Source organism: Leucoraja erinacea, unplaced genomic scaffold, assembly GCF_028641065.1.
Source record: "Leucoraja erinacea ecotype New England unplaced genomic scaffold, Leri_hhj_1 Leri_1216S, whole genome shotgun sequence".
Classification (NCBI taxonomy): domain Eukaryota; kingdom Metazoa; phylum Chordata; class Chondrichthyes; order Rajiformes; family Rajidae; genus Leucoraja; species Leucoraja erinaceus.
In genome coordinates this window covers 8,023-33,877 of record NW_026575469.1, presented here as the reverse complement: position 1 = coordinate 33,877, position 25,855 = coordinate 8,023, and the positions used below count along the sequence as shown (strand labels likewise).

At 44.0% G+C, this 25,855-nt stretch overlaps 1 protein-coding gene across 1 annotated transcript; it reads right to left on the bottom strand.

Moving 5' to 3' along the window:
- Positions 1 to 6,453: 6,453 nt before the first annotated feature.
- On the bottom strand, positions 6,454 to 17,876 carry LOC129715514 (EEF1A lysine methyltransferase 3-like). Its single transcript, XM_055665386.1, has 3 exons — positions 16,760 to 17,876; positions 13,716 to 13,827; positions 6,454 to 8,088 (listed from the first exon to the last, which is right to left on the bottom strand). The coding sequence occupies exons 1-3, from the start codon at positions 16,970 to 16,972 to the stop codon at positions 7,694 to 7,696; spliced, it is 720 nt and encodes a 239-aa protein (XP_055521361.1). The 5' UTR covers positions 16,973 to 17,876; the 3' UTR covers positions 6,454 to 7,693.
- Positions 17,877 to 25,855: the final 7,979 nt, after the last annotated feature.

Genomic DNA, 25,855 nt, shown 5'->3' with positions numbered 1-25,855 from the left:
GAAAAATCGGAGTTTAACGGGAGTTTTAAATGAGTAAAGGGAAACGTTCACGGGTAACCCAAGGAAACTACTATCAGTCTCCATCTTCAGGAAGTTCTGCAAACTCTGCAAACAACAACAGAAAGCTCAGAAGAAGAACCCGATTCTCAACGTTCTGTATCTGAAATGGTTGCAAAAGGAGCAATAAAGGAGAAGGAGAAAGAGATGAAGCAATGGGAACAAACGGTAAGAAGCAATCTTACTAAGGACTTTTTCCAAATGCTAGCGGACATACAATCAACAATACAATCAGTTTTATTCGTCACATTGCACATAAAGTGCAAATGAAATGAATTTGTCAGCAGCGGTACAATGAAAAATAACACACGATACACAATAACATTTTAACACAAACATCCACCGCAGCATTCATCACTGTGGTGGAAGGCACAACATTTGGTCAGTCCTTCTCCATTTCCCCCTGTGGCCGGGACCAGAGTCCAGAGTCCAGAGTCAGTCCAGGATCGGCTCTTCCCCACCGGAGACCGCGGCTTTAGGTTGGTGTAGGCCGCAGGCCGGTGGTCGAAGATTTAAAGTCCCCACCGCAGCCAGAAGCACCGTAGACTGCAGGGCCGGCGGTCGAAGCTCCCCTCTAGGGGTGATGGTAAGTCCACGCCGGGTCCGCTGTAGAAGTTGGCCGCGGGCCGGCGGTGGAAGCTCCTTCTTCTCCCGGGTCCCCAGTAGGGATCTTTTTCTGTGAAATCTTTGAAATTTTCTGTGCTAGTCGTGGAGATTATCGGACATTTGCCGTGGAGATTTAAAATCCGAAATATCGGGGATTATCGCGTTTGCTCGCTGAATTTCATCAAAAGTAAATTAATAATGCCTTACTTTTGATGAAATTCAGCGAGCAAACGCGATAATTCCCGATATTTTGGACCTTTAAATCTTCACGGCAAATGTCTGCTGTTCACTTCCGCTGGATTGGCACCTTCAGTTCCCTCTTGTAATTACCTTACTTTCTATCTTTTATTTTGCCTGAAAATTTAGGTCGCTGTGCTTCACGGTCACCCCGACTAGCACAGAAAACAGAAAATTTTCCATGTTTTTAACGGGTGTGAAAGTGCGTGTTTCCCCATTCACTAACATCTACCGAAGTGACATATGTCCTCCAGTTAATTTTTTCGGTCGCGTGAGGGGGATCTACGCTCATTTGACCTTTGGTGAAATCACCCTATTGGAGAATAATCTTTCTAAAAAAATTGACACTGCTTGTGGTGAATTAAAGGAGCTGCACATTTCTTTGAAGAAGCAGTTTAAGGATCTTGATAAAAAAAAACGTCAACGGCAGAATTTGCCAGAATGGAAAAGATTCTAATAAGAAATTTGAGAAGATGATATGAATAAGTCTGATACGTTGATGGAAGATATGGAGATTGTAATGAATGAGGTGGCTCGGGAAATAACGAGTCTGAAAAAAGTACAAGAGTCTGTTGGGGAGCAACTGGTTAAAATAACTGATAAATGTCTGGGCTTGGAAGAGAGGTCGAGAAGGCAGAATTTAAGAATTGTTGGAGTACAGGAGAGACGAGAGCGTGGAACTCAAACACGTGATTTTGTTCCCAACTTACTTAAAGACGTTTTTGAACTGCCGGAAAACCCGAGGATAGATGTGGCTCATCGGGTAGGACATTTCCAAAGAGGACCAAATGCCCCCCCCCCCCCCCCCCCCCCCCCCCCCCCCCCCCCCCCCCCCCCCCCCCCCCCCCCCCCCCCCCACCCCCCCCCCCCCCCCCGACAGATGATAGTAAAATTTTCTCAACATCTCCACACTGGAAAATATATTGAAGATGATTCCTCCTGTGTGAATCTTACATTCTCCGGGGCCAATATTAGATTCTTTCGTGATTATTCCCATGAAATTGTTGAAAAAAGGATCTTGTTTACAAAGACAAGAAATATTCTGAAAGGAAACCCCAAGGTGAGATATGGGGTGATATATCCTGCAAAAATGAAGATTACTTATAATTCTATTGAACGCTGCTTTATGGATCCAGAACTGGCATTTAAGTACGCACAAGATATCGTAAAGAAAATAGACGAGAACGCTGAAAGATTAAACTTTTCAATATAAGACTTTGCTCTAATTAAGATGGCGGAACTTTTCCAGGCAGTTACCAGACATGCTTATCTGTCTGGAATGTGTTTTCGAGCGCAGAGTCCATGTTTCACCTTGAATGGAAAACTTAAAGATAGACAAAAGGGAAGTCGAAGATACAGGATTAAAATTGAGGGACATGGAAAGAAACATAAGCTGACTGGAATATAAAAATCTGCTGATTTAAGAAAATCTTTAATTATTATATATTAATATTAAATAATTAATTAATCTAACAAACTTAATGATACTAATCTTCTTTTAATGTAACTTGTAAATATAAATAACCAACGGAGCGGGGGGGGGGGGGATAAGGGGAGTTTATAAAAATATTATTAAATAATTTTAACATCGTTTAAAGGAAATGAACTAAAATTGATGATATATACTAATATACAGTAATTAACGCACATGTTCATAATAATACTAACAATATAACCGCGTGTGAAGGAGGGGGGAGCATCATACACTTGGAAAAGATCCAGATGCTTGGCTCTGTCTAACCCCTTGGAACCTGCTTGTATTTAAGATAAAGACTGGGATATAATGTAATAACTTTGGGTGTATGAGGTATAACTAACATATTGTGTATAGAAGTTGGGATGTAATGTTAAAATTGTACAAGGCATTGGTGAGACCAAATCTGGAGTATGGTGTACAATTTTGGTTGCCCAATTATAGGAAGGATGTCAACAAAATAGAGAGAGTACAGAGGAGATTTACTAGAATGTTGCCTGGGTTTGAACAACTAGGTTACAGAGAAAGGTTGAATAAGTTAGGTCTTTATTCTCTGGAGCGCAGAAGGTTAAGGGGGGACCTGATAGAGGTCTTTAAAATGATGAGAGGGATAGAGAGAGTTGATGTGGACAAGCTTTTCCCTTTGAGAATAGGGAAGATTCAAACAAGAGGACATGACTTCAGAATTAAGGGACAGAAGTTTAGGGGTAATATGAGGGGGAACTTCTTTACTCAGAGAGTGGTAGTGGTGTGGAATGAGCTTCCAGTGGAAGTGGTGGAGGCAGGTTCATTGGAATCATTTAAAAATAAATTGGATAGGCATATGGATGAGAAGGGAATGGAGGGTTATGGTGTGAGTGCAGGCAGGTGGGACTAAGGGGAAAAAAAAAATTGTTCAGCACGGACTTGTAGGGCCGAGATGGCCTGTTTCCGTGCTGTAATTGTTATATGGTGTTAACATATGGTAAAGTTTAGAACAGGTTAATGCTAGATAAATTGGAAATGCATATATACATACAGAATTGAACATACGTTTTTGTTTTATTCTTTGTTTTTTTTCCATCTCTTCCTGAAGTCTTTTCTGTTTTTATCTGCTCTGGTTGGATAAATTTTCAAAAGAATATGAAAACGGCCCGCAGCCTTTCACGATACTCTGCTAAGGGGACGGAGCTCAATGTACAACATCAACAACGGAAGTCTACAAATGTTTCCCCACCTTAGGTGTTTTTTTGTTTTTAAGGTATCTTCTCTTCGACACCTTAATATCACCTTTTTTTTTTAAATTTACTACCACGACTTTTATTTGTTAATTTTTTTAATTAATATCACAACATAGAAACATAGAAATTACGTGCAGGAGTAGGCCATTCGGCCCTTTGAGCCTGCGCCGCCATTTAATATGATCATGGCTGATCATCCAACTCAGTATCCCGTACCTGCCTTCTCTCCATACCCTCTGATCCCCTTAGCCACAAGGGCCACATCTAACCCCCTCTTAAATATAGCCAATGAACTGGCCTCAACTACCCTCTGTGGCAGAGAGTTCCAGAGATCCACCACTCTCTGTGTGAAAAAAGTTCTTCTCATCTCGGTTTTAAAGGCATTTCCCCCTTATCCTTAAGCTGTGACCCCTTGTCCTGGACTTCCCCAACATCTGGAACAATCTTCCTGCATCTAGCCTGTCCAACCCCTTAAGAATTTTGTAAGTTCCCCTCTCAATCTCCTAATCTCCTAATTATCCTATTGACTATGATAAATATTTAGGCTCCGAATTTTGATAACCCCCAATTTTTAAATAACATTCTGGATATAATATCAGAGTATAATTAACAAAATGTAATAATAGGGGGGATTTCAATTGTTTAAGATCCCCTCTCAATCTCCTAAATTCTAGAGAGTATAAACCAAGTCTATCCAGTCTTTCTTCATAAGACAGTCCTGAAATCCCAGGAATCAGTCTGGTGAACCTTCTCTGCACTCCCTCTATGGCAAGAATGTCCTTCCTCAGATTTGGAGACCAAAACTGTACGCAATACTCCAGGTGTGGTCTCACCAAGACCCTGTACAACTGCAGTAGAACCTCCCTGCTCATATACTCAAATCCTTTTGCAATGAAAGCTAACACATGCTTTCTTTTTTTTCATTATTAAGGTATAATAGAGGAAGGAGATGCAAAATAACTCTAAAAGTTCGGGATGATCACGCAACACCCAGGGTTCTGAGGTATTTGGTTGCACTATGTGACTCAAAATACCAAACAGATTTATAATGCAAGACGATAGACAAATAAAGAACGGAGGAATTACATTCTGCAGCTGGAACAATAGGGATGCCAATGAACCAATTAAGAGGGGCAAGATTTTGACCCAATTAAAATCATTAAATTCGGACATAACCTTTTTGCAGGAAACACACATGAAACAACAAACACAGATGAGATTGAAGGCAAACTGGATAGGTCAAACTATTATTCTTCATTTACTTCTAAAGCTAGAGGTACGGCTATTATTATTCAAAAAGGTATACAATTTAAATTAAAGAATACTATATCAGATAAAGAGGGAAGGTGTGAGGAGGATGCTAGGAGACTGCAAGGTGACTTGGATAGGCTGGGTGAGTGGGCAAATGTTTGGCAGATGCAGTATAATGTGGATAAATGTGAGGTTATCCATTTTGGTGGCAAAAACAGGAAAGCAGACTATTATCTAAATGGTGGCCGACTAGGAAAAGGGGAGATGCAGCGAGACCTGGGTGTCATGGTACACCAGTCATTGAAAGTAGGCATGCAGGTGCAGCAGGCAGTGAAGAAAGCGAATGGTATGTTAGCTTTCATAGCAAAAGGATTTGAGTATAGGAGCAGGGAGGTTCTACTGCAGTTGTACAGGGTCTTGGTGAGACCACACCTGGAGTATTGCGTAGAGTTTTGGTCTCCAAATCAGAGGAAGGGCATTATTGCCATAGAGGGAGTGCAGAGAAGGTTCACCAGACTGATTCCTGGGATGTCAAGACTGTCTTATGAAGAAAGACTGGATAGACTTGGTTTATACTCTCTAGAATTTAGGAGATTGAGAGGGGATCTTATAGAAACTTACAAAATTCTTAAGGGGTTGGACAGGCTAGATGCAGGAAGATTGCTACCGATGTTGGGGAAGTCCAGGACAAGGGTTACAGCTTAAGGATAAGGGGGAAATCCTTTAAAACCGAGATGAGAAGAACTTTTTTCACACAGAGAGTGGTGAGTCTCTGGAACTCTCTGCCGCAGAGGATAGTCGAGGCCAGTTCATTGGCTATATTTAAGAGGGAGTTAGATGTGGCCCTTGTGGCTAAGGGGATCAGAGGGTATGGAGAGAAGGCAGGTACGGGATACTGAGTTGGATGATCAGCCATGATCATATTGAATGGCGGTGCAGGCTCGAAGGGCCGAATGGCCTCTAGTCCTGCACCTATTGTTTACGTGTTTATGTTTCTATATTCCTCCTCATCTCCTTCCTAAAGGAACGGCCTTTTAATTGCGAGGATGTGACCTCTGGTCCTAGACTCTCCCACTAGTGGAAACATTATCTATGTTTCTATGTTTCTATTACAGTTTCGGGAGAAATGTACTCCACCCCATTGACTATGATAAATATTTACGCACCGAATTTTGATAACCCCCAATTTTTTAATAAAATTCTGGATATAATATCAGAGTTTAATTAACAAAATGTAATAATAGGGGGGGTTTAAATTGCGTTTTAGACCCCTATTTAGACAAATCAGTAAAACAAAGGAGGGGTAACTTAAAATCTAAGACTAGTGAACTTCTAAATACATATATTAAAAACACTAATATAACAGATGTATGGAGAACTGCTAATCCAACTGGAAGGGAATATTCGTTTTACTCATCGGTACATAAAACTTATTCACAAATTGATTACTTCTTAGTGGATACAAAATTAATTCCATATACGATCAATCTTAAATACCACAATAATATTATTTCTGATCACCCCCCGTTGACTTTTCTATTAAAATTTGAAGGAATGCCAGGTAAAAAATCTTTCTGGAGGTTTAACGCACAAATCCACAAGGTTATAAATATCTAAAACAACAAATAAAATGTTTTTTGAGACAAATGAGACACCAGGTATTTATTTCACCTTCTTTATTATGGGAAACTTCCAAGGCATTTATTAGAGGAGTTATAATCTCATACCAAATTTTCCAAAATAAAAAGAATAAGACAGAACAACTGATGTTAGAACAGGAAATTAGACAATTAGAGTTAGATAATGCCAAAGATCCAACTACAGATTAACATAATAATACAAATCATTTGTATTATTATAATCAGCGCCAAATTATAGGAAGGATGTCAACAAAATAGAGAGAGTACAGAGGAGATTTACTAGAATGTTGCCTGGGTTTCAACAACTAAGTTACAGAGATAGGTTGAATAAGTTAGGTCTTTATTCTCTGGAGCGCAGAAGGTTAAGGGGGGACCTGATAGAGGTCTTTAAAATGATGAGAGGGATAGACAGAGTTGATGTGGACAAGCTTTTCCCTTTGAGAATAGGGAAGATTCAAACAAGAGGACATGACTTCAGAATTAAGGGACAGAAGTTTAGGGGTAATATGAGGGGGAACTTCTTTACTCAGAGAGTGGTGGCGGTGTGGAATGAGCTCCCAGTGGAAGTGGTGGAGGCAGGTTCATTGGTATCATTTAAAAATAAATTGGATAGGCATATGGATGAGAAGGGAATGGAGGGTTATGGTACGAGTGCAGGCAGGTGGGACTAAGGGGAAAAAAAATTGTTCGGCATTGACTTGTAGGGCCGAGATGGCCTGTTTCCGTGCTGTAATTGTTATATGGTTAATGCTAATTTTATGCCGTTATTAAATAAACTGAACGCGTTGATTAAATTCTGGAAAAACACTCCCGTTGTTGTTAATAGGCAGAATAAACGCTATAAAAATGATTTTTTTTTTTACCACAAATATTATACCTATTTCAATCTATACCATTATATATACCAATTTATTTTTCAAAAGACTAGACTCTAATATTACCAACTTTATTTGGGACTATAGATCACATATAATTCAAAGAAAACACCTGTGCAAACCCAAAGACGTCAGGGGAACTTTCATTTCCGAACTTTTTGTATTATTATTGGGCAATGCATATTAAGCATATAATTTATTGGTTGGACAGTTCTTCCCAAGAGCCACGGTTGATAAGGAGTGAGAGGTTGCGGCTTCTTTTTCGTTCCCTGGAGTGTGTCGGCCAGCAGGGGCGAGTCGGGCCGAAGGGCCTGTCTCCGCAGTCCTCGCCCTTTAGTAGGTGGAGCTTTTCCTGGTGACCCTGTAGATGTTGACCTCGAGGTTTGGGGTCTGGTAGACCAGCTCGCAATGGAAGAGCTCGGGCAGGAGGGTGGCGTAGAATTCCACGGCCCCCATCTTCTCGCTCATGATGGAGCTGAGGTAGATGACGGTCCGCCGATCGCTCAGGTGCTTGAGAGTCTTCAGTAGCTGGAGGAAGGAGCGTGGCCAGTAGACGATGTCGGAGCCCAGGATGATGTCGTAGTCCCTGGGGAACTGATCCTCGTCCTCGCCCCAAGACAGCGCGGCCACCTTGGGGCGAGGGATCATGGAAGGCGATACGTTTCTGGCCACGTTGCGCTCGATCTGACCCAGAACCTCGGGCTTGTCGGTCAAGGTCACCTCTCCCCCTGCGAAACAGCGAGCGAGCGCACCCGTCATTCACTGCATCATCAAACAGTCGCGTCCCACCCCGCGGGGAGATAGGTATACTCAGGGACTCGCCAGCCAAGGCGCAAGGTGTTGGGGGAAGCAATGGGTCGGGCAGCAATCCGTGGAGGGAATGGGCCGGTGACGTTTCGGGTCGGGGCATCTGTCTACCTGTGGAGGGGAATGTACAGGCAACATCTGGGGAGGGAATGGGCAGGTGGTTCGAGTTGAGATACCTGCCTATATTTGGATTGAATGGACTACGGATGGACACGGAGGGGAGGCTGGCTGGACTATGGTGCCGTCCTCACCTGGGTGCCATTTATGTTATGTTGTGTTGTGGACTTTTTGTGTTTGTGCTTTTGTTAAATTTTTAATTCAATTTCAATTTTATTTTTTTAATATGTTTTATTATTTATTTATTATTTATTTTTATTATTTTTCTTGTGATTTTTTTTAACGATACTGCTGTACGGGAAATTCATTTCGTTGTCTCAAAGTGAGGCAACGACAATAAAATTTGAATACAAGAATACAATACAACATCTGGGGAGGGAATGGGCAGGTGGTTCGAGTTGAGATACCTGCCTATATTTGGATTGAATGGACTGATATTTCACGTTGGAACACCTGTCCATCTTTGAGGGGATGGTCAGATGTTTCAAATCAAGACATCTGTCCTTCAGGGAAAGGACTGGACAGGCATCATTTGGGGAGGGAATGGACAGATGGTTTGAGTCAAGATACCTGTCCGTCTTTGAAGGGGATGGACGGATGCTTCAAGTTCAAGCTTCAGATTTACTAGAATGCTGCCTGGGTTTCAACAACTAAGTTACAGAGATAGGTTGAATAAGTTAGGTCTTTATTCTCTGAAGCGCAAAAGGTTAAGGGGGGACTTGATAGAGGTCTTTAAAATGATGAGAGGGATAGACAGAGTTGATGGGGACAAGCTTTTCCCTTTGAGAATAGGGAAGATTCAAACAAGAGGACATAACTTCGGAATTAAGGGACAGAAGTTTAGGGGTAAGATGAGGGGGAACGTCTTTACTCAGAGAGTGGTAGCGGTGCGGAATGAGCTTCCAGTGGAAGTGGTGGCGGCATGTTCATTGGTATCATTTAAAAATAAATTGGATAGGCATATGGATGAGAAGGGAATGGAGGGTTATGGTATGAGTGCAGGCGGGTGGGACTAAGGGGGAAAAAAGTTGTTCGGCACGGACTTGTATGGCCGAGATGGCCTGTTTCCGTGCTGTAATTGTTATATGGTTATATGGTAAGTTGAGACATCTGGCCACCCGGGAAGAGAATGTACAGGCAACATGTGGGGAGGGAATAGACAGATGTTTTGAGTCAAGGCATGTGCCCATCCTTGAAGGGAATTGACAGATATTTCCAATTGAGACATCAGTCCATCCTTGGAGATAAGGGACAGATGTTTCAAGTCAACACACCTGTCCATCTAAGGAGAAAACGGACAGATGTTTCAAGTCAAGACATCTGCCCACAGAGAGGGAATGGAGAGATGCTCCGAGGCAAGGCACCTGAGCACATAGAAACATAGAAACATGGAAATTAGGTGCAGGAGTAGGCCATTCGGCCCTTCGAGCTTGCACTACCATTCAATATGATCATGGCTGATCATCCAACACAGTATCCCGCACCTGCCTTCTCTCCATACCCCCTGATCCCCTTAGCCACAAGGGCCACATCTAACTCCCTTTTAAATATAGCCAATGAACTGGCCTCAACTACCCTCTGTGGCAGAGAGTTCCAGAGATTCACCACTCTCTGTGTGAAAAAAGTTCTTCTCATCTCGGTTTTAAAGGATTTCCCCCTTATCCTTAAGCTGTGGCCCCTTGTCCTGGACTTCCCCAACATCGGGAACAATCTTCCTGCATCTAGCCTGTCCAACCCCTTAAGAATTTTGTAAGTTCTATAAGATCCCCTCTCAATCTCCTAAATTCTAGAGAGTATAAACCAAGTCTATCCAGTCTTTCTTCATAAGACAGTCCTGACATCCCAGGAATCAGTCTGGTGAACCGTCTCTGCACTCCCTCTATGGCAAGAATGTCCTTCCTCAGATTTGGAGACCAAAACTGTACGCAATACTCCAGGTGTGGTCTCACCAAGACCCTGTACAACTGCAGTAGAACCTCCCTGCTCCTATACTCAAATAAACCTCATTGGTGAACCTCGGACTATCTTTGATCGGAATTTACTGGACTTTATCTTGCACTGAACATTGATCATGTACAGCACCTATACACAGTGGACGGCTCGATTGTAATCATGTATCGTCTTCCAGCTGGTTACAACACAACAAAAACCTTTCACCGTACATCGGTTCACGTGACAATAAACTAGACTCAACTGAAAGACACAAAACAAAATTAAACTGAAATCAACTGAACTGAATTAAACTAAACTAAATTAAAACGAAACTAAACTGCACACACCAATCTAAATAAAGACATCTAACGGAATCAAGGGATATGGGGAGAAAGCAGGAACCCGAAACGTCACCTATTCCTTCTCTCCAGAGATGCTGCCTGACCCGCTGAGTTACTCCAGCACTTTGTACCTGTCCACGTTCTCCACAGAGATGCTGCCTGACCCGCTGAGTTACTCCAGCACTTTGTGTCTATAAACCAAAGGAATTATCTGTGGACGGCTCGATTGTAATCATGTGTTGTCTTTCCGCTGACTGGTTAGCATGCAACAAAATACTCTCTAGAATTTAGGAGATTGAGGGGGGGGATCTTATAGAAACTTATAAAATTCTTAAGGGGTTGGACAGGCTAGATACAGGAATATTGCTCCCGATGTTGGGGAAGTCCAGGACAAGGGGTCACAGCTTAAGGATAAGGGGGGAAATCCTTTAAAACCGAGATGAGAAGAACTTTTTTCACACAGAGAGTGGTGAATCTCTGGAACTCTCTGCCACAGAGGGTAGTCGAGGCCACAGTTGTTGGCTATATTTAAGAGGGAGTTAGATGTGGCCCTTGTGGCTAAGGGGATCAGGGGGGTATGGAGAGAAGGCAGGTACGGGATACTGAGTTGGATGATCAGCCATGATCATATTGAATGGCGGTGCAGGCTCGAAGGGCCGAATGGCCTAATCCTGCACCTAATTTCTATGTTTCTATGTTTCTAAAAGCTTTTCACTGTACCTCGCTACGCGTGACAATAAACTAAACTTAACTCAACTGAAGGAAGAAGTTAAAAAGCTTGAGAATAAAGATGGGGATTTGTGCTTGGGATCAAGGGATGTAGATGAGGTAATAAACGAGAGCCTTGTATCTGCTTTTACCATTCTAGTGGCGCCAGAGACCCGGGTTCCACCCAGACTAGGGGTGCTGTCTGTACGGTGTTTACACGTTCTCCCCGTGGGGTTTTCTCCGAGATCTTCGGACAGATTTGCAGGTTAATTGGCTTGGTGCATGTGTAAACCGTCCCTAGTGTGGAGGTCGCTGGTCGTGCGGGGATCGCCAATGGGCCCACTAACACTATCCTACACTATCCTAGGGACAATTTTACATTTTTCCACCAAGCCAATTAAACATAGAAAATAGGTGCAGGAGGAGGCCATTCTCCCCTTCGAGCCAGCACCGCCATTCAATGTGTTCATGGCTGATCGTCCCCAATCAATAACCCGTGCCTGCCTTCTCCCCATATCCCTGACTCCACTAGCCCCTAGAGCTCTATCTAACTCTCTCTTAAATCCATCCAGTGATTTGGCCTCCACTGCCCTCTGTGGCAGGGCATTCCACAAATTCACAACTCTCTGGGTGAAAAAGCTTTTGCTCACCTCAGTCTTAAATGGCCTCCCCTTTATTCTAAGGCTGTGGCCCCTGGTTCTGGACTCGCCCAACATAGGGAACATTTTTCCTGCATCTAGCTTGTCCAGTCCTTTTATAATGTTATCTGTTTCTATAAGATCTCCCCTCACCCTTCTAAACTCCAGTGAATACAAGCCTAGTCTTTTCAATCTTTCCTCATATGACAGTCCCGCCATCCCAGGGATCAATCTCGTGAACCTACGCTGCACTGCCTCAATCAGAAGGATGCCCTTCCTCAAATTAGGAGACCAAAACTGTACGCAATACTCCAGATGTGGTATCAGCAGAGCCCTATACAACTGCAGAAGAAGTGACCTACAAATCTGTACGTCTTTGGAGTGTGGGAGGAAACCGAAGATCTCGGAGAAAACCCACGCAGGCCACGGGGAGAACGTGCAAACTTCGTACTGACAGCACCCACATTGCCATAGAGGGAGTGCAGAGACGGTTCACCAGACTGATTCCTGGGATGTCAGGACTGTCTTATGAAGAAAGACTGGATAGACTTGGTTTATACTCTCTAGAATTTAGGAGATTGAGAGGGGATCTTATAGAAACTTACAAAATTCTTAAGGGGTTGGACAGGCTAGATGCAGGAAGATTGCTCCCGATGTTAGGGAAGTCCAGGACAAGGGGTCACAGCTTAAGGATAAGGGGGTAATCCTTTAAAACCGAGATGAGAAGAACTTTTTTCACACAGAGAGTGGTGAATCTCTGGAACTCTCTGCCACAGAGGGTAGTTAAGGCCAGTTCATTGGCTATATTTAAGAGGGAGTTAGATGTGGCCCTTGTGGCTAAGGGGATCAGGGGGTATGGAGATAAGGCAGGTACGGGATACTGAGTTGGATGATCAGCCATGTTGGGATGGCTGGGATTGGGAAGTTGGGATGTAATGTTAAAATTGTACAAGGCATTGGTGAGGCCAATTCTGGAGTATGGTGTACAATTTTGGTCGCCTAATTATAGGAAGGATGTCAACAAAATAGAGAGAGTACAGAGGAGATTTACTAGAATGTTGCCTGGGTTTCAGCAACTAAGTTACAGAGAAAGGTTGAACAAGTTAGGGCTTTATTCTCTGGAGCGCAGAAGGTTAAGGGGGGACTTGATAGAGGTTTTTAAAATGATGAGAGGGATAGACAGAGTTGATGTGGACAAGCTTTTCCCACTGAGAATAGGGAAGATTCAAACAAGAGGACATGACTTCAGAATTAAGGGACTGAAGTTTAGGGGTAATATGAGGGGGAACTTCTTTACGCAGAGAGTGGTGGCGGTGTGGAATGAGCTCCCAGTGGAAGTGGTGGAGGCAGGTTCATTGGTATCATTTAAAAATAAATTGGATAGGCATATGGATGAGAAGGGAATGGAGGGTTATGGTACGAGTGCAGGCAGGTGGGACTAAGGGGAAAAAATGTGTTCGGCATGGACTTGTAGGGCCGAGATGGCCTGTTTCCGTGCTGTAATTGTTATATGGTTATATGGTTATTTGGTTATATGTTTTATATGGTTATCATATTGAATGGCAGTGCAGGCTCGAAGGGCCGAATGGCCTCTACTCCTGCACCTAATTTCTATGTTTCTATGTTTCTATTCGAGTCTCTGGCGCTTTGAGGCAGCAGCTCTACCCACTGCGCAACCGAACCGCCCGTTTACTCCAGCATTTTGGGTAACAGGGAGTTGGGAAGGGGTGGGAGAGAAGTTTGGGGGCTCTTGAAAAGGTATTGGGAATGACTGGGGAAGCATATTGAGACATATCGGATGGATCGACTCACCCAGGAGGATGGCAAGGATGCCCACTATGCCAGTACCAGAACCCAGCTCGATCACCTTCTGCCCAATGAACGTGATGCGCTCTTCCTCAAAGTAACGGCACAGAACGATGCCCTGAAACGGCAACAAAGTTGAATAACGCCTGCAGTCAGCTTGCATCTGATCCGGATCTGTAACCAGTTGTAGGAGTCACAGAGTCATGGAGTCTTAACATAGAAACATAGAAACATAGAAATTAGGTGCAGGAGTAGAGGCCATTCGGCCCTTCGAGCCTGCACCGCCATTCAATATGATCATGGCTGATCATCCAACTCAGTATCCCGTACCTGCCTTCTCTCCATACCCCCTGATCCCCTTAGCCACAAGGGCCACATCTAACTCCCTCTTAAATATAGCCAATGAACTGTGGCCTCGACTACCCCCTGTGGCAGAGAGTTCCAGAGATTCACCACTCTGTGTGAAAAAAGTTCTTCTCATCTTGGTTTTAAAGGATTTCCCCCTTATCCTTAAGCTGTGACCCCTTGTCCTGGACTTCCCTAACATCGGGAACAATCTTCCTGCATCTAGCCTGTCCAACCCCTTAAGAATTTTGTAAGTTTCTATAAGATCCCCTCTCAATCTCCTAAATTCTAGAGAGTATAAACCAAGTCTATCCAGTCTTTCTTCATAAGACAGTCCTGACATCCCAGGAATCAGTCTGGTGAACCGTCTCTGCACTCCCTCTATGGCAATAATGTCCTTCCTCAGATTTGGAGACCAAAACTGTACGCAATACTCCAGGTGTGGTCTCACCAAGACCCTGTACAACTGCAGTAGAACCTCCCTGCTCCTATACTCAAATCCTTTTGCTATGAAAGCCAACATACCATTCGCTTTCTTTACTGCCTGCTGCACCTGCATGCCTACCTTCAATGACCGGTGTACCATGACACCCAGGTCTCGCTGCATCTCCCCCTTTCCCAATCGGCCACCATTTAGATAATAGTCTGCTTTCCCGTTTTTGCCACCAAAATGGATAACCTCACATTTATAGGGCCTGTCCCACTTGCGAGACCTCCACAGCAACCTCTGTTGACCTTGCCTGCCACCCATGGTCGCGGCAAAGTCGCCACGAGGTTTTGGTCACTCTCCCTAATGATCGAAAGTGGTTTCCGAGTGGTCGAGGCTTCTTCTAGGTTGCTGCTTGTTGTCCATCAAGATTAAAACCAGCCTCGACTAAAAATAGGTTGCCGTTTGCAAAATCGATCATTTCTTAGTCGCAGGTGTAGTCGTGGCTGGTTGTGATGCTAGTCGTAGTTAGTTAAAGGAGGTCGAAGGGCAGTGGAGTGGGGTCGCTACTTACTTTCAAACAGTTGAAGGCAGCCATCTCCTTCGCTGGCTGGCCGGCCATTTTGATAGGCTCATTGGAGTTTCAGGACCGGTAGGTAAAATGCCCGCTAACTGTATCAAACTTCTTAAAACTGTCCGTAACCACTCCTTCTCCCCCCCCCCCCCCCCCCCCTTCATTCCCCTTCTCCTTCCTTTCTCTCCCCTTCTCCCCCCTCCTCTCCACCTTCTCTCCCCCTTCTCGCCCCTTCTCTCTCCTTTCTCTCTCCCCTTCTCTCTCCTTCTCTCCCCTTCTCTCTGGGAGAGTCTAGGACCAAAGGTCACAGCCTCAGAATTAAAGGACACTCTTTTAGAAAGAATATTCAATACCATTCCTAAAACACTCAAAATTCAATTGGAGTCAGATTCAAAATTAATAATATTAGGAATGTCAGAGGGCTGTTCTGTGTTCACGACATTCCAAAGACGTTTCCTTGACTATGGCTTAATAACTGCGAAAAAACATACTGAAATTCTGGAAATATATACCAGTTCCCACAGTGAAGATTTGGATCACAGAAATGATCGAGACACTACATCTAGAAACAAATAAGGCTTGTTTTGGCTGATAAATCAGACCAATTTTCCAAAATATGGTCTCCTTTTATTGAATTTCTTCAACAACATGTGAGGTGCTACACCTTGGCAGGACAAATCAAAGTAGGACGTACATGGTAAATGGTAGGGAATTGAAGAATACAGTTGAACAGAGGGATCTGGGAATAACCGTGCATAGTTCCTTGAAGGTGGAATCTCATATAGATAGGGTGGTAAAGTAAGCTTTTGGTATGCTAGCCTTTATAAATCAGAGCATTGAGTATAGAAGCTGGGATGTAATGTTAAAATTGTACAAGGCATTGGTGAGACCAAATCTGGAGTATGGTGTACAATTTTGGTCGCCCAATTATAGAGGGGATGTCAACAAAATAGAGAGAGTACAGAGGAGATTTACTAGAATGTTGCCTGGGTTTCAACAGCTAAGTTGAAACCTAGGTTGAATAAGTTAGGTCTTTATTCTCTGGAGCGCAGAAGGTTAAGGGGGACTTGATAGAGGTCTTTAAAATGATGAGAGGGATAGACAGAGTTGATGTGGACAAGCTTTTCCCTTTGAGAATAGGGAAGATTCAAACAAGAGGACATGACTTCAGATTTAAGGGACAGAAGTTTAGGGGTAACATGAGGGGGAATTTCTTTACTCAGAGGGTGGTAGCGGTGTGGAATGAGCTTCCAGTGGAAGTGGTGGAGGCAGGTTCATTGGTAGCATTTAAAAATAAATTGGATAGGCATATGGATGAGAAGGGAATGGAGGGTTATGGTATGAGTGCAGGCAGGTGGGAGTAAGGGAAAAAAAAAGTTGTTCGGCACGGACTTGTAGGGCCGAGATGGCCTGTTTCCGTGCTGTAATTGTTATATGGTTATATGGTTATAACAGAATGGTTGAACACGAATTCAAAACCGATGCTTGGGTTGGGTGAGAAGGATAGTGGGACATATCTCCGTTTGTTTCTCTTTTATTTATTTCACTTCTTTGGCAGTTCAGGGTTTTTTTCTTGTATCTTTCATCTTCCCTTCATCCTTTCCTTTTTTTTTTTTTCGATTCATTTATCAGTTTCTAAAACGTTAAAAAAATTATTATTAAAAAATAAATAAATAAGGATGTGTTCAGCGTGGGCACACTTACCGACTGCCAGACTATCGCTGGTATCGCAAACTTGCTCAGCTGTTGCGTGATCTTCAAGACATGCCCGCAGAACTCAAATCGCCTATCCTGATCCGGAAACAACTCCTTGGATTGGGAATTCAGGGGACCGCTCCCACTGTGGTCCGCTGGCCTTTCGCTCTCCGTGTCTCCGCCGGCCGGCTCCGGTTGACCCGTCTGCGCCGTTCCAGACATGGAATATGTGGGGGCCTCCCGCACACGGGCGGAAAGCTCGATCTCGGCAGCACCGCCTGCTGTGGCCGGGAAAACAAGATGGTTAAGGGCCTTCTTCTTCTATATAGTAGGTATGTTACAAAAGCTACCTGAATCGTGGCTGAGCATCTGCCCCACCCCGTGTGTGTGATTTTGGCGCTGTTTAGAGGGGGCGGGTTTAAAACGCGATTTTTACTAGGCTGTTGCAATTGAAAATGTTCAGCCTAGTAAATCATTAACGGAAAATCGCTGAAAGACCCCGTCGCAAAAGGTATTATTAGTTTTTATGGCCTTGTATAATAGTTATAGTAGTTTAAAAATCACTCTCTCAACCCGCAACCTCTCGCAGCCCCAGGGTTTTATAAAGCAAACAATTAAAGGTATGTACCTTATTTTTACATTAAATGGGGCTTGTTTATAACCCTGTATATAAAGTTTTCTATAGCGAATAGTTCATTTTGGGCTCTTTATATCCCGCAGTATTTTTCTGGGCACTTGAGGGCACAAATCCAGCGCAATGTGAACGTTCTAAACCAGCGCGTTCACAGGAACCCACTAGAAAGCCAATTTAAATTGACTTTAATTTACAGCAATTGAACACTAAATTCCTTCCATTTGGCCTATAAATTGATGTAAATGAGATTTAAAAATCATGTTTTATAGTGAATTATTTGTGAATATTATTTGGACACTTGGGCTATTTAAAAATGTTAATCATTTATTAAGAAATGGATAGATGTTTAGATCTAGTAATTGAAGTTTGAAATTAGCTACAATTGGGTAACTAACTAATTATATGCTTTAATTTCAGGTCATCCAAGTAAGATTATTTTATATTTGTTTCAGAATGCATCAATCTATGATAACTGAAAATTTCATTCAGTTCTCTTAATTTTTAAGAAGGTTATGTGCTTTTGACTGTCCACGATCACAGCTTTTTTGTTATGTCCATAGAAAATCAATAGGGAGCAAGATGCTAATTTCCGAGTATGAAAATGGCCATAACTTTTTTATTACTTGAGATATGAAAGTGAATTAGGTGTCAAATTAAACTTATTGTTATGCTTTATCTGATGGGATAAATTGCAGACTTGATTTTTTAAATCTCAACATTTTGTAACATTGCTATATATAGTGTTTTTTGGCGGTTGGCAAACAACTTTTTTGGTGCATTACCGCCACCAACTGGCATGGAGTGTGGATCAAACAACACCATTACATACACTAACATCCTATATCCTTCCGAACAAATTGGTTACCCTAAGAAAAAGCAACAGGATTTGATAGCACGTATTTGAACTCCCTTGCAAAATATCTACCAAATCAAATTGTACTCCTTCTTTTCTGAACTGCTCATTCATCCGTCCTCTCTCCTCCTCATACCTCTCACAATGTACAATGAAATGCTCTATCGTTTCCTCTTGCCCACAGTATTCACATCTGCCTGTATTATGCTTGCCCATTACAAAAAGTGTACTGTTCAGACCAGTGTGTCCAAATCTAATTCTTGAAATCACTGTCTCCTCTTCTCTGTTTTTTCCTGCACATCTCATCTCTCCCACTTTCCTCTGGACTCTGTAGAACCACCGTCCTTTCCGCTCTTCCTCCAATTGCTTTTGCCATCTTTCCTTCAGTCTTTGCTTAATAATGTCTTTGATTTCAGTTTTACCTATGTTAATACTTAAATCAATCTTACTTCTTTTTGTTACCTCTTTTGCTACCTTATCTGCCATTTCGTTTCCTCTAATGCCAATGTGTGCTGGTACCCATAAAAATATGACTGTAAGCCCCATCATTTGAATTCTGAATAGTGTTTGTTGTATTTCTATCTAAATGTCTGGTCTACTGTCTGAATGGCTGTGCTGTAAACTCTTTATTGCTAAACTTGAATCTGAACAAATAACTGTCCTTATAACCATATAACCATATAACAATTACAGCACGGAAACAGGCCATCTCGGCCCTACAAGTCCATGCCGAACAAATTTTTTCCCCTTAGTCCCACCTGCCTGCACTCGTACCATAACCCTCCATTCCCTTCTCATCCATATGCCTATCCAATTTATTTTTAAATGATACTAATGAACCTGCCTCCACCACTTCCACTGGGAGCTCATTCCACACCGCCACCACTCTCTGCATAAAGAAGTTCCCCCTCATATTACCCCTAAACTTCTGTCCCTTAATTCTGAAGTCATGTCCTCTTGTTTGAATCTTCCCTATTCTCAAAGGGAAAAGCTTGTCCACATCAACTCTGTCTATCCCTCTCATCATTTTAAAGACCTCTATCAGGTCCCCCCTTAACCTTCTGCGCTCCAGAGAATAAAGACCTAACTTATTCAACCTATCTCCGTAACTTAGTTGTTGAAACCCAGGCAACATTCTAGTAAATCTCCTCTGTACTCTCTCTATTTTGTTGACATCCTTCCTATAATTGGGCGACCAAAATTGTACACCATACTCCAGATTTGGTCTCACCAATGCCTTGTACAATTTCAACATTACATCCCAGCTTCTATACTCAATGCTCTGATTTATAAAGGCCAGCATACCAAAAGCTTTCTTTACCACCCTATCTATATGAGACTCCACCTTCAAGGAACTATGCACGGTTATACCCAGATCCCTCTGTTCAACTGTATTCTTCAATTCCCTACCATTTACCATGTACGTCCTATTTTGATTTGTCCCGCCAAGGTGTAGCACCTCACATTTATCAGCATTAAACTCCATCTGCCATATTTCAGCCCATTTTTCCAAATGGCCTAAATCACTCTGTAGACTTTGGAAATCCTCTTCATTATCCACAACACCCCGTATCTTGGTATCATCTGCATACTTACTAATCCAATTTACCACACCTTCATCCAGATCATTGATGTACATGACAAACAACAAAGGACCCAACACAGATCCCTGAGGCACCCCACTAGTCACTCCAACCCGATAAACAGCCATCCATCATTACCCTCTGGCTTCTCCCATTCAGCCACCGTTGAATCCATCTTGCTATTCCTGCATTTATACCCAACAGTTGAACCTTCTTAACCAACCTTCCATGAGGAACCTTGTCAAAGGCCTTACTAAAGTCCATATAGACAACATCCACTGCTTTACCCTCGTCAATTTCCCTAGTAACCTTTTCAAAAAATTCAAGAAGATTAGTCAAACATGACCTTCCAGGCACAAATCCATGTTGACTGTTCCTAATCAGACCCTGTTTATCTAGAGTTTATATAGTCCTTAAAGGCCTATTATCCTCGACCCACTGTACCGTTAACAATATTGCAATCATTTCACCTGTGTATACTGAGACATCATTATTGATGCTCTTCTCTACTTTGATGTGAAATTCTGGTACAATAAATGCTACTCCTACTTTATCTACTGAATCTTTCGATGCATCTGTATAAATTTGGACAAAACTGTAGTATCTGTCAATGTATTCCTGTATGGTGGCTGAATTATACATATGCTGTTTATCTCCCCCCTCGACTCCGTTCAAGGACCCAAGCAGTCATTCCAGGTGCGACAGAGGTTTACCTGCATCTCTTCCAACCTCATCTATTGCGTCCGCTGCTCTAGATGTCAGCAGATCTATATCGGTGAGACCAAGCGGAGGTTGGGCGATCGTTTCGCCGAACACCTCCGCTCGGTCCGCAATAACCAAGCTGACCTCCCGGTGGCTCAGCACTTCAACTCCCCCTCCCACTCCGTCTCCGACCTATCTGTCCTGGGTCTCCTCCATGGCCACAGCGAGCAGCACCGGAAATTGGAGGAACAGCACCTCATATTCCGTTTGGGGAGTCTGCATCCTGGGGGCATGAACATCGAATTCTCCCAATTTTGTTAGTCCTTGCTGTCTCCTCCCCTTCCTCAGTCCCCCTGCTGTCTCCTCCCATCCCCCAGCCTTCGGGCTCCTCCTCCTTTTTCCTTTCTTGTCCCCGCCCACCCCCGCCCCCGATCAGTCTGAAGAAGGGTTTCGGCCCGAAACGTTGCCTATTTCCTTCGCTCCATAGATGCTGCTGCACCCGCTGAGTTTCTCCAGGTTTTTTGTGTAACCTTCGATTCTCCAGCATCTGCAGTTCCTTCTTAAACACCTGCTGTTTATCCTTGTTTTTCTGATCTAATATTCTAAAGTCTACTGTTGCATCTGGAAGTATCCAAGGTGGAATTGAAGGTAATGGAACCGTTGGAACCACATTTAATCGTGCTAACCAGTCAGTAGGATTACCAGTCATGCATGATTACATTTCCTGCAGTCTTGGACGGAGTTCTTCCCAATCCCAGCTGTGATGATAGAAACATAGACATAGAAACATAGAAATTAGGTGCAGGAGTAGGCCATTCGGCCCTTCGAGCCTGCACCGCCATTCAATATGATCATGGCTGATCATCCAACTCAGTATCCTGTACATGCCTTCTCTCCATACCCTCTGATCCCCTTAGCCACAAGGGCCACATCTAACTCCCTCTTAAATATAGCCAATGAACTGTGGCCTCGACTATCCTCTGTGGCAGAGAGTTCCAGAGATTCACCACTCTCTGTGTTAAAAAAGTTCTTCTCATCTCGGTTTTAAAGGATTTCCCCTTTATCCTTAAGCTGTGACCCCTTGTCCTGGACTTCCCCAACATCGGGAGCAATATTCCTGCATCTAGCCTGTCCAACCCCTTAAGAATTTTGTAAGTTTCTATAAGATCCCCTCTCAATCTCCTAAATTCTAGAGAGTATAAACCAAGTCTATCCAGTCTTTCTTCATAAGACAGTCCTGACATCCCAGGAATCAGTCTGGTGAACCTTCTCTGCACTTCCTCTATGGCAATAATGTCCTTCCTCAGATTTGGAGACCAAAACTATACGCAATACTCCAGGTGTGGTCTCACCAAGACACTGTACAACTGCAGTAGAACCTCCCTGCTCCTATACTCAAATCCTTTTGCTATGAAAGCTAACATACCATTCGCTTTCTTCACTGCCTGCTGCACCTGCATGCCTACTTTCAATGACTGGTGTACCATGACACCCAGGTCTCGCTGCATCTCCCCTTTTCCTAGTCGGCCACCATTTAGATAATAGTCTGCTTTCCTGATTTTGCCACCAAAATGGATAACCTCACATTTATCCACATTATACTGCATCTGCCAAACATTTGCCCACTCACCCAGCCTATCCAATTCACCTTGCAGTCTCCTAGCATCCTCCTCAAAGCTAACACTGCCCCCCAGCTTAGTGTCATCCGCAAACTTGGAGATATTGCCTTCAATTCCCTCATCCAGATCATTAATATATATTGTAAATAGCTGGGGTCCCAGCACTCAGCCTTGCGGTACCCCACTAGTCACTGCCTGCCATTGTGAAAAGGACCCATTTCCCCACTGATGGGGACTGATGATTCCCCATAAAATGCTCTCTATGGAGCATCTGCAGAAGTTGGTGAGAGTTGGAGGGGACATGACAAACTTCCTAAGCCTCTTAATAAGTAGAAGTGATGGTGAGCTTTCTTGAGCGTTGCTTTAATATAGGTATGTAGGATGGTTCAGTTGCCTGATAACAGCCGGGAAGAAACTGCCCCTGAATCTGGAAGTGAGCGTTCGTTTTCACACTTCTGTACCTCTTGCCCGATGGGAGAGGGGAGAAGAGGGAGTGGCCGGGGGTGAGACTGGTCCTTGATGGTGCTGCTGGCCTTGCCGAGGCAGCGTGAGGTGTAAATGGAGTCAATGGAAGGGATTTCAAGATCTCAGACAACGACGAGAAGGCCTACCGGGAGGAGGTGGCTGATCTAGCACTCTGGTGCCAGGATAACAGCCTCCTCTTGAACATCAAAAAAACGAAGGAGCTGATCATGAACTTTAGGAGGGCACATCATCCGAGGACGTACACTCCATTGTGGATAAATGGGGATCCATGGGGATAGGGTGAACTGTTTTAAATATCTGGGAGTCCATATCTCTGAGGATATGACATGGGCATCACACGCCTCAGCACTCGTGAGTAAGGCAAGGCAGCGCCTTTACCACCTCAGGCAATTGAGGAAATTCAGAGTGTCTCCGAGGATCCTCCAGTGCTTCTACGCAGCGGCGGTGGAAAGCATCTTGTCCGGGAACATTACCATCTGGTTTGGGAAATGCTCTGCCAAGGACAAGAAGGCTCTGCAGAGAGTAGTGCGTTCGGCCGAACGCACTATGGGAACTTCACTCGCCCCCCTGCAGGAACTATACAACAGGAGGTGCAACTCCAGAGCAAATAAAATCATGGGAGACCCCTTCCACCCCTGCAACGGACTGTTCCAGCTGCTACGGTCAGGCAAACGCCTCCGTTGCCATGCGGTGAGAACGGAGAGGTTGAGAAGGAGTTTCTTCCCAGAGGCAATTCGGACTGTAAATGCCTATCTCACCAGGGACTAACTCTACTGAACCTTTTTCCTTCCATTATTTATTATGTAAAATAATATGTGTGTTATGATTGTGTTTATAATTTATTTGGTTGTTTTGTTGTTTGTCTTCTGCACAAAAGTCCGCGAGCATTGCCACTTTCATTTCACTGCACATCGCGTATGTGTATATGACAAATAAACTTGACTTGACTTGACTTGACTTGACTTGAGGTTGGTTTGTGTGATGGTCTGGGCTGCGTCTACAATTCTCTGCCCCCTCTCACCCACCACTCCACCTCCAGGCCCCTCAGGTCGGCCGACTTGGGGTTGCTGAATATCCCACGGTCTAGGCATAAGCTCAGGGGCGACCGCGCCTTTGCGGTTGCAGCCCCTAGACTGTGGAACAGCATCCCCTTTCCCATCAGAACTGCCCCCTCCATCGACTCTTTTAAGTCAAGACTAAAGACTTACCTATACTCCCAAGCCTTTCCTGACGTCCTCTGAGTGAGGGCTACATTTATATATATACTAGACGAAGTGCAGACCCGTTGGGTCTGTTCCCCCAACGTGCGTTTGTGGGGGGGGGGGAGTGAGGTGGCATGCAGCGTCACACACTAACTATCCCCCCTCCCAGAGAGGGGGAGAGGAGAGAGGGGGGGGAGAGGAGGGGGGAGAGAGGAGAGGGGGGGGGGGGAGAGGAGAGGAGAGGGAGAGGAGAGAGGAGAGGGGGGGAGAGAAAGAGAGAGGGATAGGAGAGAGAGAGAGAGAGAGGTGGGGAGAGAGAGAGAGGGAGGGGAGAGAGAGAGAGAGTGCCTTTTTACTTCAATCCAAACCCAAACAACCATTTGCAGGCAGTGCTTTTTTTTACCTCTAACCATATTTTCATTTTCAAACCAAATTAAGGGTACTCACAGTGCTGTAGATATTTGTTCAGTGTCATTCAGAGCTCAGAGTGACAGAGACTAATTGACAGAGCTCCATCTTGCAGAGATTAATTGAGGCACACCACTTCCTGGTTTTATAGTCCCTCCCTCCCCCCTGCCGCCAGTGGGGGCAGCAGAGAGAATGGGGAATTTTGTGAAAAACATTAATATCTCTGTCATTTTTAATCGACGGGAAAAATCCTCAGCACACATGCGGCGATGGGGGGCTCTGAGCGAGGTGGCCAAAAATGACGGCCTTAGGTGGCGGCATTCTCTCGGAGATTGCAGCACAGAAGGTCAAAAGCGGTCAAGAACAGAGATTTAGTAATATAGATGTAGCTTGTTTTGTTGTGCTAGTCTTATAACAAATGTAAAGCACGTTGGTCAACGAGAGTTGTTTTTTAAATGTGTTATATAAATAAATGTGACGACTTGACTTGACTCTGCGATTTCTTGCGCTCTTGGATGGAGCTGGTTCCCAAACCGTGTTGTGATGCATCCTGATAACACGCTTTGTGTGGCACATCTGTAGAAGTTGGTGAAAGTTGTAGGGGACATGCTGAACTTCCGAAGCCTCTTAGTTAGTAGAGGCGTTGGTGAGCTTTCTTGCTCGTTGCTTCAATATGGGTCGTCCACGAGAAGTTGATGGTGATATTGATATCCGGCCCACAATGGTGGTGTCGTGTGCAAGTTTGTACATTGTAAATTAATGACAAAATGGAGTAATTGTAATTGTAATTGTAATTGTAATTGTAATTGTAATTGCAAATCTTTATTGTCATTTCCTGAGTATTCGCATACCCAGAGGAAACAAGAAAACGTTGCTCAACCAGTGTCCATTCAGTTTGCATTAAAAAATAAATAGAAATAAAAATAAAAAATACATGTCATGAACAAATTTAACACTCTACTAAACAATCAACAGCCGTTCTGACCGGCAGCGGCACAACAGTGGCTCTGCTGCAGTGTGGGGGTTTGTGCGCGATACTTGGCAGGGGGCAAAGTCCATTTAACAGTCTTATAGCCTGTGGGAAGAAGCTGAGGAGCATCCTGCTGGTTTTGCAGCTAATGCTCCTGTACCTCTTCCCAGATGGGAGGATGGAGAAAATGTCATGCGATGGGTGGTAAGGGTCTTTGATGATGGAGATGGCTCTGTTGATACATCTCTTCCTGTATATGTCCAGCAGGAAGGGGAGTGGAGCACCAATAATCCTGCTTGCGGTCTTCACTATCCTGTCCAGTTGGTGCCGTTCGTACGCCTTGCAGCTCCCGAACCAGGAAGTGATGCCGTATGTCAGTGTGCTCTCGACAGTCCCCCTATAAAAAGTCCGTAGGTGTGTGGTGGGGAGGCCTGCTTTACATAGTCTTCGGAGAATTTGTAAAGTTACTCCAGCACTGTTAGTCTATCTCGAAGGGGCGGGATCTATGTAATCACGTGATTTGATGCCTGCCAACCGGGGGTGGGATGGGGTCGGGATCTATGTGAACACATGATAGATGTAGCCCACCATCCTCTCACATAAGTGTCCTGGCCCCTATGCAGAACAAGGTTTGCCCACCCCTGTCTA

Bases quoted from the DNA above. Each gene is read 5' to 3' on its own strand.
- LOC129715514 (XM_055665386.1), bottom strand. From the start codon at position 16,972: ATGTCTGGAACGGCGCAGACGGGTCAACCGGAGCCGGCCGGCGGAGAC. The intron at 13,828-16,759 runs GTAAGTGTGCCC...TTGCCGTTTCAG, and splicing joins CAGCGATAGTCTGGCAGTCG to GGCATCGTTCTGTGCCGTTA. The intron at 8,089-13,715 runs GTGAGTCGATCC...GCTGTTTCGCAG, and splicing joins CATCCTTGCCATCCTCCTGG to GGGGAGAGGTGACCTTGACC.